General features: G+C 36.1%; 1 protein-coding gene across 3 annotated transcripts in view; it reads left to right on the forward strand.

Annotated features, from left to right (window-relative positions):
* The window catches only part of LOC145673062 (vacuolar fusion protein MON1 homolog A-like), a 52,470-nt gene that overhangs the window by 9,451 nt on the left and 23,997 nt on the right, over positions 1–19,022 (forward strand). For all 3 annotated transcript variants that reach the window (XM_081742406.1, XM_081742407.1, XM_081742408.1), the window contains exons 3-5: positions 2,949–3,146; positions 9,601–9,844; positions 16,630–16,805. In XM_081742406.1, the coding sequence (XP_081598532.1) occupies positions 2,949–3,146; positions 9,601–9,844; positions 16,630–16,805 (618 nt within the window). The remainder of the gene's footprint in view (positions 1–2,948; positions 3,147–9,600; positions 9,845–16,629; positions 16,806–19,022) is intronic.

Here is a 19,022-nt window from a genome sequence, read left to right on the forward strand (position 1 = left end):
TACTAGTTTGACAAAAATGGCGGGAAAATAGCTTACTCACCGCTAAGTCCTACCAGTACTTAACATAAAATACTACAAGAATACTTTAAGGGGGAGTGCTTGTAGTAAAATACTCTTGTGGTATTTTATCCCCTAACTTAGCGGTGAGTAAGCTATTTTCCCGCCATTTTTGTCATTGTTCATCAACACTCACGTACTACTACTATAATATTAGTTTATTTGAAGTAATGTTTTTGACGGAAATTTACTATTATACAGGGTAAACCTTAACTAAACCGATAAACTTCGGGACATGATTCCCGAGCCAGAAACAAGAAAAAAATTCCTCTAACTTTTCTCCACGGTACATAGTTTTGGAGCTACAATGTGCCGAAAGTGTGGGAAAATGAACTTCCGAGGCCTATATTTCCAAACTTATCCAACGTAGAGAGTGCAGCTTAATATCTCTTTAAGGAAGTCTTATCTGTTCTGAACATATGATTTCCTTTGTGAGATTTTAAGCAGCACTCTCTACTTTGGATAATTTTGGAAATATAGGCGTCGGAAGTTCATTTTTCCACACTTTCGGCCCTTTTAGCTCGGAAACTATGCGCCCTGGAGAAGAGTTAAAGATGATTTTTTTTTTTTTTTTTTTCTTGTTTGGGTACCGAGAATCATTTCCCGAAGTTTGTCGGTTTAATTAAGGTTTTACCCCCTGAATAGTATTCCTACATTAGGATATTTAAAGCTACTGCACATTTTTCTCAACCAGCCTTCTGGTAGGGGATATTTTAATTAAACATTTTCTTGTGTAAAATGTTTTGAGAACCTACATTTCAGTCATTTTTCTTTTCATCTTGTCACTTAAAGAAACTATCACTTGCCATATGCATTCTTTAATTATAACCAGTTTTTGTTAAGAACCATATAAAATTGCATTAACTTATACATGTTACAATAAATGTCACTCTACTGAATAGACATGGAAAAAAAGGAAAAATAAACCTTGAAAAAACCTGGAATTTGAAAATGAACATTTAGTAGACACCTTGTGGACAAAGTCATTCTATAAAACTTCCAAAACTTATGCATAGCATAGTTTGGAAGTCTAAAAAAATTCATGCCAATAGAAGTTGCCGTTAATAGTATAATTACCAGCCATTCTGATTATATCTTTCGTTCATATATCGTTATTGTATGTGCTCAAGTCTACGTTGCTTCATATATTCATCATTATAATCAATAATGGACAGACGGCTGTCTGCAGGATACATCTGACCCACAAATAGAAATTAAAGAATGTATATATTTTTTTTTTATTATTTTAACTCCATGCGTAACAGGTAAATTGTCTGGCCGCCATAATATAGCTGAATTGATGTGAGACTTTTAACGGTGATTTTTTTTAACCTGGTTGTTAAGCGCATCCTGCTAGATAAGGCCGTTGGTACCGGCCCAATTATCGAAAAATTGCAAATTTCATACATTAAAATGCTCATAGCTCAGACCCTAATTGGCCTAGACATGTGAAACAAGAAACGATAGGTATAAAAGCAGAGATTCAGAATATGTATGACTTACGCACACTCAGCGAACACATCCTTGGGGAGGGAGGAGAAAATTGGAAAATGGCCTCTAATTATGGTTTCTATTTTGTTCTTGCCCGAAGTACGTTATAAAAGGCCGTCACTGATTTCGATATATGTTTCTTTCTGTTTTTTAAACTATTAACAGTCTCCAAGTTGTTAGCGGATGTTAGAATGTGTGTGATGATGCCATATCTGCATCCAACTATTGATTTCTTGTCTTGTGGTAACTTCAGAAATACTTCAAAATATTGCTAGTACTCAACAATGATTTTCCCACAGTTTGAACGTATATTATTATTATTATTATTATTATTATTATTATTATTATTATTATTATTATTATTATTATTATTATTGGAGTTTAACCGTCCCACGATTATGGACCTGGATTAAGGGAGACAGTGGCGTTGAGATATATAATAATGGTGTAATGGTAAAAGTGGAAGGACCCACGCACGGTGTTTGCTCACCAGAAAGCCCTCTTGACACGAGCTGGGATCGAACCAGAGACCTCACATGACATGGATGAGCGCTCTATCACTAAGACATTACGGCCAGATTAAATTTACAAAAGGTGAATCGGAAAAACAAATCAGTTTTTTTTTTTTTTTTTTTTTTTTTTTTTTTTTTTTTTTTTTTTTTTACTTCGAGCACTTAATCACTTACGGAATTTTGTTTCTGGTATTGATATTTCAATTAAGAATGACACTGATTTTATTTTTTGAAAGTACGCCTATAAAATGGTAAAAAATTCGGGCCTCTTTTAACGGACTTGCCCGTGAAAATAACTATTTAAAAAAATAAGATATTGTAAATATACACACTTAACTATGTTTTTCTCAATCCAGCTTTGGTAACTTTGATTCACGCAATGATACAGAAGAAGGTTCCAAAATGAACCGAAATTATTCAGTAACCAAAAATATTATTCACTGGATACAGAGGACTTAGATTTCTGGGCTTTCGGCATTTACGGCCATTTAGCCCGTTACGTTTTTGAGGAATGACGTCCCGCAGCGAGCATACTATCCGGGGAAAGGGAAGGAAGCAAGGATTGAGGAAGGAAGGAAGCGGCCTGGGACCTATAAATGAGATTACCACCGCGGCATTTGCGTCTTGTGAATGAGGAAATTCCAGGAAAACCTCATTCAGGGTTGCTGGTTTTAGAAAGCGTTTTACCTATTTCGACCGAGTGCCTCGACCAGGAATCGAACCTGAGACCGCTCGCACCGAGGACGAGGGCGTTAGCGACTACGCTACGCGGGGCCACCAGCATACAGAAGAGAGTTTACCATTTATGATATGTATCCTATGTGTCTATCAGTAAATAAGCTTGTTAACGTTACTACTGGTTATAACAACTTTTTCCTGACTTTTCAGGTATGGTAGCGAAGACAAACTAGTGACAATATTCGGTGTGATGCAGGCTCTTGTTTCATTTGTTCAAGCCAATCAAGATGTTATCAGGTCAATTCATGCAGGCAAGACAAAGTACGTATTTCTCATTAAGGGACCAATAATATTGGTTTCGGTTTCGAGAACTTCGGAAAGTGTTTCACAAGTCATCTTACAACTTACGTAAGTATAATTTGTGTATTCTGTTGTCTTTTTAGATTAAAATTTTGATGTGGGATCGCCAAGAAAAGCTAGAATGAAATTGCATGATTGAAGACTCACAAGAAACATATTTATGAGATTTAATGCTTAACAAGAAATAAAGAAAAGAAGTGCATTGGAATGAGTGTTTAACAAGTCTCACCAACTGCCAACTCACCATCTTTATTCAATAAAGATTTAGAAGAAATATTAGGAAAGATTAAATTTCGGTATGAAGTAGGTGAATTATGCATTCATTGTGCAGATTAAATGGCAGAAAGCATAGAATTGTGCTTCCTCCCTGTACCTTCCATCTTTTTGGGCAAGAGTGAGAGATTTAAACTTCCCATGGCAGTTGGCAAGGAATCGTGCCCCTCTGAAAGGAAAATACATTTTTTGTGTTGTTTCAACGAGACGATACAAAAATATTTTTTCGATCAATATAGACCAATAATCTGCTTTCAGTGTATCGTTACTACAAAGAAGCTTATATCCTCAAATATTACAACGGATGATAGTTTCGACCTCACTGCGATTTTTCCATCCTTTTGTGCAAGAAGTCTTTCGAGACCGAAGGTTCACTGTAATGAGTCTGCTAAAACTGGAAGTGGTAGAAATTATTACCACTCGTGGTTTCAATATTGATAGAATATCACACCATACAATTCCTTCAACGTAGTGTACACGTGGTACTGCTTTTTTTTTTTTTCAGTAATATTCTTCTTTGTTATCAAGTTTATATATATTTTTAAATGCTCTTTCCCTCTTCCTTCAGCTGGAAACAGTATCATGTGATTACATTGCGAGATGTGACCTGCCGAAACGTTTCATAGCTACTTTTCTTCCTACATATTTCACTCTCCCTATCTGATGAAGGTTTTAGCGAAATATCTTACAGTGTAAATGTACTATTGGGCGATAATATTCTCACTATTTTCCGGTAAGAAATTCGTTACATATACTACATATACGCGTAGAACTGGGCTTTAGGACAACTACGTTATTAGTAAAGATACGAAAAAAATGGAAAGAGAGATAAGTTATTGGAAATAAGTGGTTTTCAATCTAAAATAATATGGTTTTTCTGCACTAGCTGTTTGAGCTCCACACAGGTAAGGCGTCCCATGTAAAATGAAACAGCAATTTTCCAGGTCAGCAGGCTGTTCGGATGGAACACAACGGCACACAAAAATGACACTGGAAACGTTCACATTGTTGTCAGAGGTAACTAACATTGATGTATTGTTAGTATAGTGAAAACCCAAGGAATCTACCTGCTAAAGTAGCAACGTTGCTTTTCCAACAACTTTACTCCCTCTCCATTTCGTCGTGACGAAGTTGGCCTGTGGCGCCGAACTTTCCATACAGCCGGTATGATGGCCATAGATCCTCCCTCTCTCTCTTTCTCACTCGCTTTCTCTCTCTCTCACTCTCTCTCTCTCTCTTTATCTCTATCTCTTGCTCCTATATAGATTAAAATAAAAGTCAAATGTATTGTAATGACACCTTCTGAGGGCCTTCTTCAGGCACTAGGAGTAACCAAAGATTTCAAGATTTGGCAACATTTTAGATAAACTTGAACCATTAGTTTGCCTTTTACAAATTCACGTTGATACTAGTGGTGGGCACAAAAACTGGTTTTTGAAAATTTTCAAAAGAACAGTTTCGGTTTTCGTCAAAAAACGGTTCTGTTTTTCACCGGATCCGGTTTTGGTTTTCTTCGAAACCGGTTCCGGTTTTTTCCAAAATTTGTTCTATTTTTGACCAGAATAGTGTTTCGTTGTTCTCCGGAAATGGATTCCGTTTCCACAGAAATAGTTTTATGTGTTTTCCAAAAGTTTTCACCGAACCGAAATGTCGGTTTATCGGGTTTTCTGGAAACCGGTTTTCGGTTTTATAAAAAAACTTTTGCCCATCCCTAGTTGATACTAACCCCGTTTATTAACATTGGTATAAGTTATATCTAGTGGTTGCTTGTGACTAAACACAGCATGACACTCTCTCTCTCTCTCTCTCTCTCTATATATATATATATATATATATATATATGAATCTAGAAAGCTTTCCTACTATATGATTTTCTGATTGTTTGCATAATTATTGCTAAGGATACCTAAGGATATTGCCACGTATTGAGTTGTTGAAGAATTGCTTTAAGATTTGTAGTACTTTCACTTAGACGCATGTTTGTGGCCATAAAACATACTGTCTATACACTACGTGTTACATGTCATTCGAAAGCTTGTGTACTGCACTTCTTGTATGTATAGTCCACAGAAGATACTAATTTTGCCTGTTTTGAGACTGAAAGAATAGGATGCCAAAATACGATTTTCCGAAAAGAAGCACCTAAACACCTCGAAACAGTAATGAACTGTAAACCGTGAGAGAGAATATATAGTGCAGAATTATAAATATTTTAACACCCATAGAAACTTATGTATCAAACCATTTTCAAAGTCCTGAAAAAATCTAAATCTCCAACCACTTTATTTTCTAACTTAGTTGCTAGGGAGGGGCTTTATCGATATCGACACGGACACGCACAAGACTATGAATTTAGTTCTGTTCTTCAAAAATAATTATCGGCTTTATTTGAATTATTATAATATATATAGTTTTTTCAATTAATACAGTTATCCATTTATAACTGAGTATAAATTATATAAACTATATTTAAATTTATGTAATTATTGTAAAATACTCTTCCGATGCGAATCGTACTTTAAATCAATGTTATTTTTCCGCCATCTCATCTGACTATTCTGATAACGTCGAACCTATTCAGTGATGTAACCTCGCAACTCAACATATAATAAGGTAAACAACATTGATAAAATTTACCAAAAATATTGTTATAAACAAGTGCAAACGATTATTGCAACAGAGTTAGCTCCGAAAATTCTATTGGTTTGACGTAAGGCGATGAACGTTGTTCTACTGTTGGTGACTGCGAATTGAAGGTAGTAAATCCGCGGGAACAACACGAAAGGTTGCGGTGAAACAGCGTTATTTATTCAGACGTAGTACTCCGTTTGAAACGAAAAAAAAAAAAAAAAAATGGATAAACGGAGATAAATGGATACCACACAAATTAACTAACAAGGGAACATTCCGATTTGGTGAATTCAATTCTATAAATGATTGCTAGCACTGGATTCAGCACCAAAAGAAACAGAAAAAGAGGATTGTTTGTGGCAGACCATATACAGGGTGGGAGATAAGTGAGGGCAAAGTGCGAAGATAGAACGTAGAAAATGTCTAGAAATGCCGTGTTAATTTTGAAACTAGTAGAGGGATTGGAGTCAAATGTTGGGTATGACTAATGCATGTAGAACTCCACTCAGTAGGCGTATTATGAATCATGGGGGCATCTGAAAAGTCGTCATATTGGGATTAGCACAAGAAGATGTTGGAAAGGGTTCATGTGACATAGTTCTTGACGCACACCGTCTATTGAAATCAATAGTAGCCAATACAGTTGGAGACCTCTGTAACAGGAGGGGTTCCACGCTATAGCAATGTAGCAATACTGTCGTGAAGATAACGTGAATGAGGAACAACCACAAACGTGAATGAGACCACTTTGCAGCCTACAAACGTCCCGATCCACCCAATATTCGTTTATGTGCTGGTAAAAGTGCAAATATGACCAAGGACAACGTGAAACAGTTCATGACTAACATTTTCTGGCCTTCTATAAAACAGATAAATCTGCTGCTCGTCGTTGATTCATGGAGAACCAATAAAGATGAAGAGTTGGTGCAGAAACCAGACAATGTTGAATATAATCGACTCCTTATCCCTGATGGATGCACGTCCTTCATACAACCGTTGGATGTGCTCTTGTTCCGTCCGTATAAGAATTTCATAAAATATATAACAGACACCGTTTCTGTTCAAAATATGACAACGGGACAACTTCATTAACTTGCAATTACTCACTCACTTCCAATTTACAGCACCAAGGTTTCAAGCTATGATTAGATATGCTTTCTACAAAACTGGATGTTTGCAAACAGCACCTGGCGCATTCATGACACCTGTCGACTACTGCTTCAATTTCAATACCGGAGACAGCTGTGACGAGCTCGATTTTCCATCTTTATCATTTTTCAAATGTGCCCACTGTTGTTTCCATTTTTGTATCAACCACTCAATCATTTTTAAGTTCCATAACAGTTGCAATTAAACAGAGGTCTCAAACTGTATTGGCTGATATTAATTTCAATAAACGGTGTGCCTCAAGAGCCATACGTCACATGACCCTTTTCCCGTATATTCTTCTTGAGCTAACTCGAACATGGCGGCTTTTTAGATACCCCCATGATTCACATTACGTCTATTCAGTGGAGCTATACATGTATTCATCATATCCAACATTTGACTTCAATCTCTTTACTCGTTTCAAAACTAACATGGTGTTTCTAGAGATTTTCTACGTTTTATCTTGGCACTTTGCCCTCACTTATCTCCCACTCTGTATATGGTTTGCCACCACCCTCTTTTTCTGTTTCTTTTGAATCCAGTGCTAGCAATTATTTTCAGCAATTGAATTCGCCAAATCGGAATGTTCCCTTGTAAGAATTTAAAAAATAAAATAAAATAAAAAATAAAAAACTAGCTGATTTAAATTCTGCTTTACGCTGCTGCTCCTCTTACTCTACGAAAAAGATTCGTTTCTGACCACATTCACACATATAAGGAAAAATCATTCTTGTACGGGCAGCTACCAATACGCTGTACCAATGGTTAAATTGATTAAAATCCTGCATTAATTTCATAACAGCCCAATGTCTATAACTATTCCCCAACTTTTTCCAGTTTGTGCTCACCTCGAACTTCACGGAACTCAGAAGTATAAGGAAGATACTCTTGAGCACATAGGCACAAAACGATCAATCATTTTTATATTGTGAAAATAAGTGTCTTTAGCACATAGGCACAAAACGATCAATCATTTTTATTTATATTGTGAAAATAAGTGACCCATGGGCTTTCATATTTAGAGTAATGCTAAAGAGTCAAATTTCATTTCCATTTGGATCTAAAAACTACTTATTTTATTTAGCCGTATAGTGAAGAGTGACATGAATTATCCAAAGCTTCATCCGAAATTTCAGAAATTTCATTCTTGACAGCAGAAATTGAATTGTGAGATACAAATATTTTGTGACCCACTAAAAGTTCTCTCAGAACTCATCAGTGGGTTGCGATCTGTAGGTTGAAATTCGCTAAATAAATCAACTTCAAAATTACACACACATTTGCCTTCTAGTTATATATCATAATTTTGTTGATGATAAGTACGTAACTAATTAAACCAGCTTTTTAAACATTCTTTCTGGGGTGTTAACCGCTATGTGTGTGCGAAGATAATTAAATTCAACGTGATCTATATTTAAGGAAATCCAATGCATACTCACATTCATCCACAAAACACAAAATAGGTTAGAATGGCTAAATTTATATTAATGACTTAATGACAATCTCACAGTGATTGTCTTCTGGTAACGGCTAGAATTCACTGGCAGCATTGTGTCAAGAAGCTTTTGTGAGGGTATCTGAACTACAGAATCGCAGGAGTTACATACTTGAGCAGTGCTTTAACGTGGGATCATAACTATGGTAATAACGCTTTCACTTTCTACTCTCCAACTCCATACAAGTTTGAAAGATAGCGTTGTGTTAGGAAGTAAGATAGGCGAGTCAGCGTTGGGAATTCCGTGTAAGAGAATCGGCATGGTTAAGATTTTAACGTGGGAATAGTTGATTTTATGTAACATATATTTGATAAGAAAAGAATAACTAAATATTAAATGTCATTATTATTATTATTATTATTATTATTTGTTGTTGTTGTTGTTGACCGCCACTGGTTATATCATGCTCCAAGAAGGGGCACATCTTTAATAATTTCTGTACATGTTTTTGTGTGTTTCTCTATTAGCAAGTGACCCGGGTTCGATTCCCGGAGGGAGCTCATGTGGTTCGGATTCCACGTTAATCAGTAGGTCCACGTCTCATATAGCCTCGCTGCTGAACGGGACGTTAAACCCAAAATCGACTCAACTCTGTTAGCAAGTGAGCTATGTTTATATTAATGGTCGTAATTGTACTGGTGTTAATTCCTCCATCTACCGGTATTAACTGCCATCTGGAAAGTAGTGATATATCTACTTGGATTCATAACCAATCTTATAGCCCAAAGGTTTGTAAGTGGAGTCAGATTTTTGGTTTCTGAAGGTTCTGAAGGAGACCCCAGAAAGTATATCAATATATTGCATTCTCGCTTTATTTTCACTTGTAGAATAGTTTTGTTGTCCGTGAGCGTCATATACATGTATCCTGTATGTTCTCAATATGTACTACTTTCCAAAAATTTTGGTGATTGTTTTCTAGGTATGTGTATAACCAAATACTGATTGTTTTCTAGGTATGTGTATAACCAAATAGTGAGTGTCCTTACATCAACACAACTAACAAGAATATACGAACAAAGACGGAATTACGATTTGAGAAGGTTATTGGCAGGTGCGGAGCGACTGATTGATCATCTGTTAAACTTTATGGAACGAGAACCAGCTTTTCTATTGGGAGCAGTTAAGTGTTTACCCTTGACGCCCTCCATGAGGGACACTATCACACAGACAATAATTCAGATGTGTGGGAAAATTAAGGTAAGAAATAAAATGCCCTATTTTTGACACTAAAACCGCATGTAAGACACACAATTATTTAAAAGTTCTACTAAGAAATGGAAAGATTATAATTTTGGTTGCGAGCAGGGATAACGTTTTTGAAAGCATTGAAACGGTTTTTCAGATAGTATGCAAAGATTTTTGGCTTAGGTGAACTATAGCTATTTTTTATGCTAAATACTAGGTTGATATGCACGGGACGGTTTGTTTAGGGGACACGGTGGTTCTGAGGTAGAACACTCACTTATGGTGGTAGTGGTCCTTTGTGTGATTTCAGGAGACGTGTTTGCGGTGGATAAGATCGTGTTTGTGTATTTTCTCATTGTTCTGTTGAGGCTTTCACCTCTGGTGCTAGGGGTCTCGGGTTCAAACCCTGCTCCCGCCAAGTGAACTTTGTGGTGGACAAACACCGTGTGCGTGGGTTTTATCGGGGTTCTCCCGTTTCCTCCCACTTTCTTCATTCCACCATTTCATTCATCTCTCATCTTCACCGTCTCCTTTAGCCTAACCGGCATAACCATGGGACGTAAAACTCAAAAATTTCATTTTTTCTGTTGAGGCTAATATAGGAGACTCAAAGTGGCCCCACGTAGTATAGTCGCCAACGCTTTCGCCTTCGGTACGAGCGGTCCCAGGTTCGATTCCCAGTGGGGGCACTCGGTCGAAAAAGTGTAAAAAGCGTTTTCAGGCCATCCATCCTGAATAAGGTTTTCTTGGGTTTTCCAGATTCACACCAGGCAAATGCCGGTGTGGTACCTAACATATAGGTCCCAGGCCGCTTCCCTTTTCACGGATAGTGTGCTCGCCGAGGGACGTCATCCCTCAAACATGACTGGCTAACATGGCCATAGATGCCGAAAGCCCAGAAATCTAAATCCTAAATCCTAAACAGGAGACTCAAAATATTGCCTGAGCCGTGGTGGCTCAGTGGTAGAGCGTTAACCTCTGGTGCATGGGGTCCTTGGTTCGATCCCAGCTAGCGCCAAGTGATCTGTATGATGGAGAAACACCTGGATTTTCTTGGGGTTCTCCCCTTTCCTCCCACTTTCTTCATTCCACGTTTCATTCATTTCTCATCATCGCCGTCTCCTTTAGCCTAGTCGTCGTGGGACGTAAACCTTAAAGATTTCATTTCAAAATATTACCTAGAGCTTCAAAATTAATTGAAACTCATTAACACTATCTTTATTCTTACACTTCCAGAGTGATTTAATTTTCTCTTTCTTTCAGAAAATTACTAGTAAAAAAATAGGCGCAAGTGAAATTTTGTTGTAGCACACCATTTGGTGCATTTTGTAAAGATTAACACTTACCTGTAATGTGCCATGGGATTGCTGATTTTAGTATTCCATGTGGAAAAAAGACTAAATTGAATAAAATGTAAAAATATTCGGGAAGCCGAAGTTCTTAATAACTGTCTGTCTGTCGATGGCAACGAAATTGATTACCGAAATTGTACTAGGAATATAAGAATTCTTTTGGATTCCAGGAGACATTATAAGTAAGCGTAAGTGAAATTATGTTGTGAAAAATTTAATTTTCATTATTTTATGTGTATGTATTATATAAAAAATAAGTATTGGTTTGTCCCAACATAACTTCACTTTCTACGATCTTCTCAATTTTTTGAAGAAAATAATGTTACTTAAAAATCTAATAATACTGTACACACGTATAACAAATAAATGAAATTATATGAGAAAATGGAAGGAATCAACCACTTGCCTTACACTAACGTTTCTCAATTTTTTTTTCTTTCTTTAGGTGAGAACTACTATTCTTAGTGGCATTTTTCCATGGTCAGCTATATAATTTATATATATATATAATGCTGATGTGATTATAAAGTGATATTAATTAAAATTCCAATTTATCAAGAATATTTGATAGAGTAGACAATAGAATAAGTATCAGTCCGTGGAGAAATATTTAAACATGTTTATGTAATTTCCAAACTTTCAGATACTCAGTGTTCGTGTTCAGTTTAAGAGGACTACAGTTTGAGAATCACTGCTTTATACGAGTAGGTAGATTCAGTGAAAATTCAGAATGAAAAAGTGCGGGGACTGACCGGCAAATCGAACCCGAATATCCGTGTGCACATATGTCTCCGCGCGTACACGTATGTGGAGAAACCGAAGATTACGTCAAGAAATGGATAAAAATACTCATAGTTACCTGCAAAAAAATAACAGTGTAATTGGTAAAAAAAACCTGTTAATGTTTAGTGCATTTACTAACTAACTCTATGGCTTATGGAACCCGGAGGTTCAGTGCTGCGTTTACAAACGCTCTCCACTGACTTCTATCCTTAGCTAATTGCATCCAGTTTCTACTTTGTATTCCTATCTCTGCGAGATCCATCTTAATGTTATCCTGCCATCTGCGCCTAGGTCTTCCTAATGGTCGTTTTCCGACTGGTTTTCCAGTCAAGACTTTGAAAGCGTTTCTACTTTCTTCCATTCTAGCTACATGACCTGCCCACCTAAGCCTTCTAGACTTGATGACCCTAACAATGTTTGGTAAGCCATATAATTTATGTAGTTCCTCGTTATGAAGTTTCCGCCATTCCCCATTTCCGTTCCTCTTGGGTTCGAATATTCGTCTCAGGATCTTGTTCTCAAATACTTTCAGTCTATGTTCTTCCCTTAGAGTAAGCGACCATGTTTCGCAACCATACAGAACTACAGGCATGATTATCGTTTTATATATTTTAAGCTTCAAATTCCTCGACAAAATTCGCAACGAAAGAGTTTTTGAACTAAATAATAACACGAATTTCCTGCTTTTAGTTGACATTTAATTTCTCCGTGAATATGATTTTCGTTTGTTAATATTGATCCTAGATATTTGAAAGTATCTACTTTATCAAAAGTATTATTTAATATTTTAACGCATCCATAATTTGCCGTCTTACTGTCCCGACTCACTTCCATGTATTTAGTTTTCTCTGCATTTACTTCTAAACCCATGTCCCTGCAAGCGTTTAATATGATCTCTGCATTTCTTTCTATTGTGCTCCTATCATCCCCTATTGAATTTTCATCATCAGCATATGCCATAACCTGGTGAATACCGTTCAACTCTATGCCCTGGTTGCTGTCTTTGATTTTCCTTATAGCATATTCCAAAACAAACTTGAACAATAATGCAGACAACGCATCTCCTTGTTTCAGGCCATTTTCGACGTGAAAGCTCGTGGACAAAAATTTTCCTACCCGGACTTTACTTTGAGAGTCATTTAAACATATCTTAGTTAATCTAATTAGCTTTCTCGGTATTCCAAGTTCTGTAAGAAGGTTGTATAATGTTTCTCTCCAAACCGAGTCGTAAGCCTTTCTAAAATCAATAAATTGTTGATGTACCAAGGTATTGTGTTCCCACTTCTTTTCGAGTATTTGGCGAATGGCAAATATTTGGTCGATAGTTGATCGATTTCGTCTAAATCCGCACTGATAATCTCCAATAATTTCATCTGCGTATGGTGTCTCAATCTTGCTAATAGAATATTTGAAAGGATTTTATAGGATGTTGACAAAAGAGAAATTCCTCGATAATTATTACAGTCAGTTTTGTCGCCTTTCTTGTGAATTGGAACAATGATTGATTGTTTCCACTCTTATGGCAATTCTCCCTTGTTCCAGATAAGGAAAATGAGTTTGTGTGTCTTGTTCCACAATTTTTCGTCGCCTCCAGCTAAAATTAACTCAGCCGGAATTTCATCTACACCCGGAGATTTGTTTTTCTTTAATATCTTTATAGCGGTTTCTACTTCGACTCGGTTGGGTTCTGGAATATACGGTTCTGCGGTGTGTATCTCCTTTTCTTCACGCACATTAGTTTTTGGCTGCGTGTTAAGCAAATCGTCAAAGAAATCTTTCCATCTATTTAAGATGCTATCCGTATCAGTGAGAACTGTTCCGTCAGATTTCTTTAATATATATAAGCACGAGGTTGATAGCCTTTCTTCTTAAATTCGTTGATCCTCTTATAAATGTCCCGAATGTTTTTATTTTTACTATTATCTTCAAATTCCTTAATTTTAGCTTTCAAAAAATCGCGTTTCTTTGTTCTAAAAGTTTTGGGAGTTTCCCGCCTGTATACGAAATTTTGTGTAGTTGTTTCATTCGGATTTTGTAGCCAACGTAATTTTGACTGTTTTCTCTTCTCTGCTAGTTTAATGCATTCCTGGTCGAACCATGGTTTGTTCTTACGTATTTCCGCGTGTCCCAGTTTTTCTTTTGCTGAAATTTTAATGCTATCTCTAATTTCAATCCAAGTATCCTCAACACTAGTGCACTCCGAATCTTCTAAAGCCGAGAATCTATTCGAAACTTCAATCTGGTATTCCTTTCTTACCTGGCTCTTATCTAATTTCTTTAAATTAGATCTCTCCGTTTTCAGACACTAAATATTTCCTTTATTCAGCGATAATCTCTCTTATTATCGTTATCGCTACTACCAGATAGTGATTAGTGTCACAATCAGCCCGTCTAAACGACCGGACATCAGTTATGCTAGATTGTCTTCTTCTATCTACTAAAACGTGATCAATTTGATTGTGTTTTTCCGTCTGGTGATGTCCAAGTGTATTTATGAACGTCGCATGTGGGAATTTCGTACTCTTGACAATTAGGTTTTTGGATGCTACAAAGTTCACAAGTCTAACACCGTTGTCATTACTCTTCTTATGCAGACTTTCGTTTCCTATAATCGGTTTGAAAATATCCTCTCGTCCTACCTTCGCATTGAAATCCTCTAACAGAATTTTCATATGGTATCGCGGGAGTTGGTCAAATATCCGTTCCACTTCTTCGTAAAAACTGTATTTTATATAGTCATCCTTATCTTTTGTTGGGGCATGTACATTTAAAACAATAATATCACACCACCGACTCTTAAGAGTAATAAAAGAAAGTCTATCAGGAACAAATTCAACCCACCTAATTGCTGGTAATATTCGTTTGTGAACGAAAAACCCTGTTCCTAATTGGTGATTTTTATTTCCTTCCCCGTAAAAGAACGTAAATTTTCCGGAATTCACAGATCTATTTCCTTCCCACCTAACTTCCTGAACTCCTACTAGGTCCATTCTGTATTCTCTAACTCACTCGTTACGGATTTTAACGCGCCTGCCCTATAAAGACTTCTAATATTCCATGTTCCGAATCTCATGTCCATTTTCTTTTGCTGAGGTCGTGCCAAGTTATCAGTCCTTGTCCGAGGCTTTTGTGAATGTTTCTGAACAAGTGCCTTTTTTTTAAAGGATGAGGTTGTTAGCCTTACCCAAACCCCCAAGCTGGAGGACCACTTCTTGTCGTCTTAGTGCATTTACAGTTAACTTAAATTAAAAAAAGACATACACAGGGTAGCCCCTATCCAAAATACATGTTAATAGGTTAGAGTACATTACTTTTTTTTCACCCACTGTTAGTAGCATTTAATTTTACTCTTGGAAAAGATTAATATAGAAAAGGTTAATAGTAAATTTATTTAATGTGATATAGTCTAAAGGCATAATTAAATCTTAAATTTTAATATCTATTTATCTGAAATAAAAAGATATATGAGTTATTTTTAAAGATATATGAGTTATCAATTGAAAAATTGTATTGAGCTGATCGAAATAACATGCTTATGGGTAAACTCATGGGTTGTTTTCCAGAAACAAATTCAATTTGTGGCGCTAAAATGTATATCGTCGTTTTCGTTACCAGTTTTATTTTGCTGAAAGAAAGTGTTACTTACGTATTGTTTTTGTGTTTTCTAAGGATTTGAGTAAGTCTATTTGAACATATACATTACTTGTAAGATCATGCACAATGTCCAAAAAATCTGTCACATGTACATAATGTAATATGACAGAATACATTGGTTTCTTTAATAACATTTGGTTTTATCAGAATATTTTGATTGCACCATTTGTTTTTTAAACTATATCCCAAACTGCATGTGCTATAGATTTGCACATAAATTTACACATACTACTATGCTGGCAATCAGCATCAACACATCTCGCATTACATCACAAGAGTGTGTTGGCTACATATAATTATTCAACTATGTGACCCTTATTTTATTTACAGCTAACTGTAATTCCTGAAAACATCTAGCACTTCCTAGTTTTCGGCTTTGTTCTGACGCCTTGATCACAGAGGTTAAAAACAGGAGAAGGAATAATGAAACAAGAAAGTAAAAGGAATGTAATCACTGTGCAGAGATTAATGACCAGAAGTTTGGACTTTTTCTTTCTTTCTTTCTTTCTTTCTTTCACTGCTCGACTCTGATGAGTCTGTTCCTGCTACTTTCCTGATGTTTTAATTATTCATTCTCCTGCTTTAACTTCGTCATCAAGGCTTCAGGGGAGGGCCGAAAGCTATGAAGTGCTAGGTGCTTTAAGGGATTACAGTTGCCTATAAGTAAAATGATCGTAAGAGCCGCAGTGCGTGTTACCAGTACTATATTACTTTATTTTAATTATAGAAACAAGTGGTGCCAAGGACGTAATTATGAAGCCATTCTTCAAGAAATAACATCGTAGATAAATATACGACGAAACTAAGATTTTGCTACACACAACACTGATGAATCTAACAGCAGAGTAACAATTCATATATTCTGTTTCATGAGGCATATGTCACTTAAATAAGCCAGTTTAACACAGTCCAAACAACTTGTTTAACATCATGCTATGGGTATTTTTAAATGAATGTTACTAGATTCCAATAAAATACTTTTAGATCTTTTTCTTTCTTTTGTTTCAGAATCTTGTCTTCGGCATATTGATTGCCAATAACCAGCTAATTACGTTAGTACGAATGAAGAAATACTTCATTCATCCGGTGGATCTCCATCTTATCTTTAATTTAATTAATTCTTCGGAATCTTTTAAAGCAGCTGAAAGCTGGACTCCTATATGTCTCCCTAAGTTTGATTCTAGGTAAGTTTGTTGATATTCAATGGATGATGATTATTTACGATAACTACATACAATGATAGTTTCTGTTTACTTTTTTTAAAAAAAAATTCTACGGTGATATTAGTGTCTATGGTATAAGCATGTGCTGATTGATTGTATAAGTTAAATTAGAACGAAAAAACGTACCAGAGGTTCATGGTATTCTATTTGTGGCATACAAAAGAGAAAACTTCCAATAACAAAGTATGTATCTTAAATGATTCTTCTAGAGAAAAATGTGTCATATTTCTTTAACATTACGCATTTCCACTGGTCACGTTGTCTTTTTCATATTATTATTATTATTTGAAGTATTTAAGAAAGCGTGACTGATTAGTAAAAGGAATTATCTCACGGCGGCTTGTCATTAACTACGCACACAAATTCTGTTATGAATTTCAGCGAATGCAGAGCTACAAATCTGGTACTTCAAATATATATTCTTAATTCTGATTTGAATGGAATCAGTCTTCATGCTAAATATCACAAAATAAATAATTGTCATGGTATTCATTCGTTGATGAGATGAATATTCAATACTTCACAACAATACATTAGCTGAATGATCATTGCTGTGAATAATATTGGTTCTGTTTTGTTTTCATAGTTGGTTCATAGTTATGTAGGTGGGGAGAATATGTTGCCACTTGTGGCATCATCGCTTCAAATGCAAGAACTACATGTTTCCACTCATTACAGGGGAGTCCACGGTGACATACTTAGTACTTAGTTGATTATATAATAGATAGGGATATAATAGGAAAAAAATGACTTCATGCACATTCTGAAACAACAACAACAACAACAACAACTACTACTTATTATTATTATTATTATTATTATTATTATTATTTGTTTTGTGATTAATTTTGCTGTATGGAATTCTGTGCTCGGTTATTTCGGAGAAATATTCCAATCTTTCATAGAAATTTGGTGTATGAAGCAATAATTTTCCTTAACCTTTATGTAACTTTGATCTTTTTTAAGCCGAGTCATGTAATTCTTATGACAAACTTTCAAAAAATGTGCATTTTCATTTTTCTTGGGGCAACATTAAAATTCTACATCACAAGACAGTGAAAAAAAGTCAGCATTTCAAAATGCAATTGTTTCAAAGTGCGCATGGCAAATGAAGTGTGGTTCTTGTCAGTACATTTTTGTTTATTGAGTTCCTTTTACCCGTCCATAATTACACTATCTACATTTCCCTTAATTGTTCTTCTATTCCTGATGATGGTGACATTTTGATCAGCGAAAATTTAGAAAGTTGTTCGGTTTATATCCGCCCTGTTTGGCATCATTGCTGTCGCCTGCGTAGTTGCGCCAGAAACATGGAACCGGTGTCATTATCACTGCGCTGTTTTAGCTTGCAGATGCCGGAGCGTCTTGTTGGCGCTAGTGAAATACCACCGAAAGTGAACCGCTAATTGGAAAGCCATATCATGGCTCTTTTTCCATGTTTTTTTTTTTTTTTTTTTTTTTTTTCCTGTACAATCAACTAGTGAAATAATGTTAGGAAAGTTTTAACCATCGGAGTAACTGCAGCTAAAGATATGGTCAGGCAAACAGAAATAGGTCCCGTGCAAAAATTGGCGGGAACTCACGTGGTTTGGATCCTACGTTAACTGTAGGTCCACATCTTTTATAGCCTCGCTGCAGAATGGGACGCTAAACTCAAATCCAACAATCTTATCTGAGCACACTGTCTTCTATGATCTTACTGACTTCGGGCTACGACTATATCTACCTCCTTACCAACTGCCTTGTCAACCTTTGTTCCTTCATCGACCTTCTTAGACGTACTCCCTGTCCTTTCCTGAGACTTCGTATCCTTTTCGCCGATTGTTCTTTCCTAGATTTGGAATGATAATAATAGTGGGTACAAACTTTGCTATGTTTTCTCATACCTGTATCGTTTTTATAGTAGAATTGAAGTAGATGGCTAAGTCACACAGGTGACCAATTTATCAGGTTTTACTGTATAGTGGAAATTGCAAGCTCAATAATTATTTGATAGAATATAAGGGGCGATCAACTGAAACCCGTTCAGTGATCATAATTCATGAAATAAATTTTATTTCGGGTGGAAACTTGTACACTATCTGTGGTTAGCGTGCAGTAAAAATATTGTTCAGAAGAAGTCACCATGAGCGTTGAGACACTTACAAATGCCGTCCATATAAAATTTGGATGGCTGAC

The sequence above is a fragment of the Thermobia domestica genome, chromosome 16 (assembly GCF_964235325.1).
Source record: "Thermobia domestica chromosome 16, izTheDome1.hap1.1, whole genome shotgun sequence".
Classification (NCBI taxonomy): Eukaryota; Metazoa; Arthropoda; class Insecta; order Zygentoma; family Lepismatidae; genus Thermobia; species Thermobia domestica.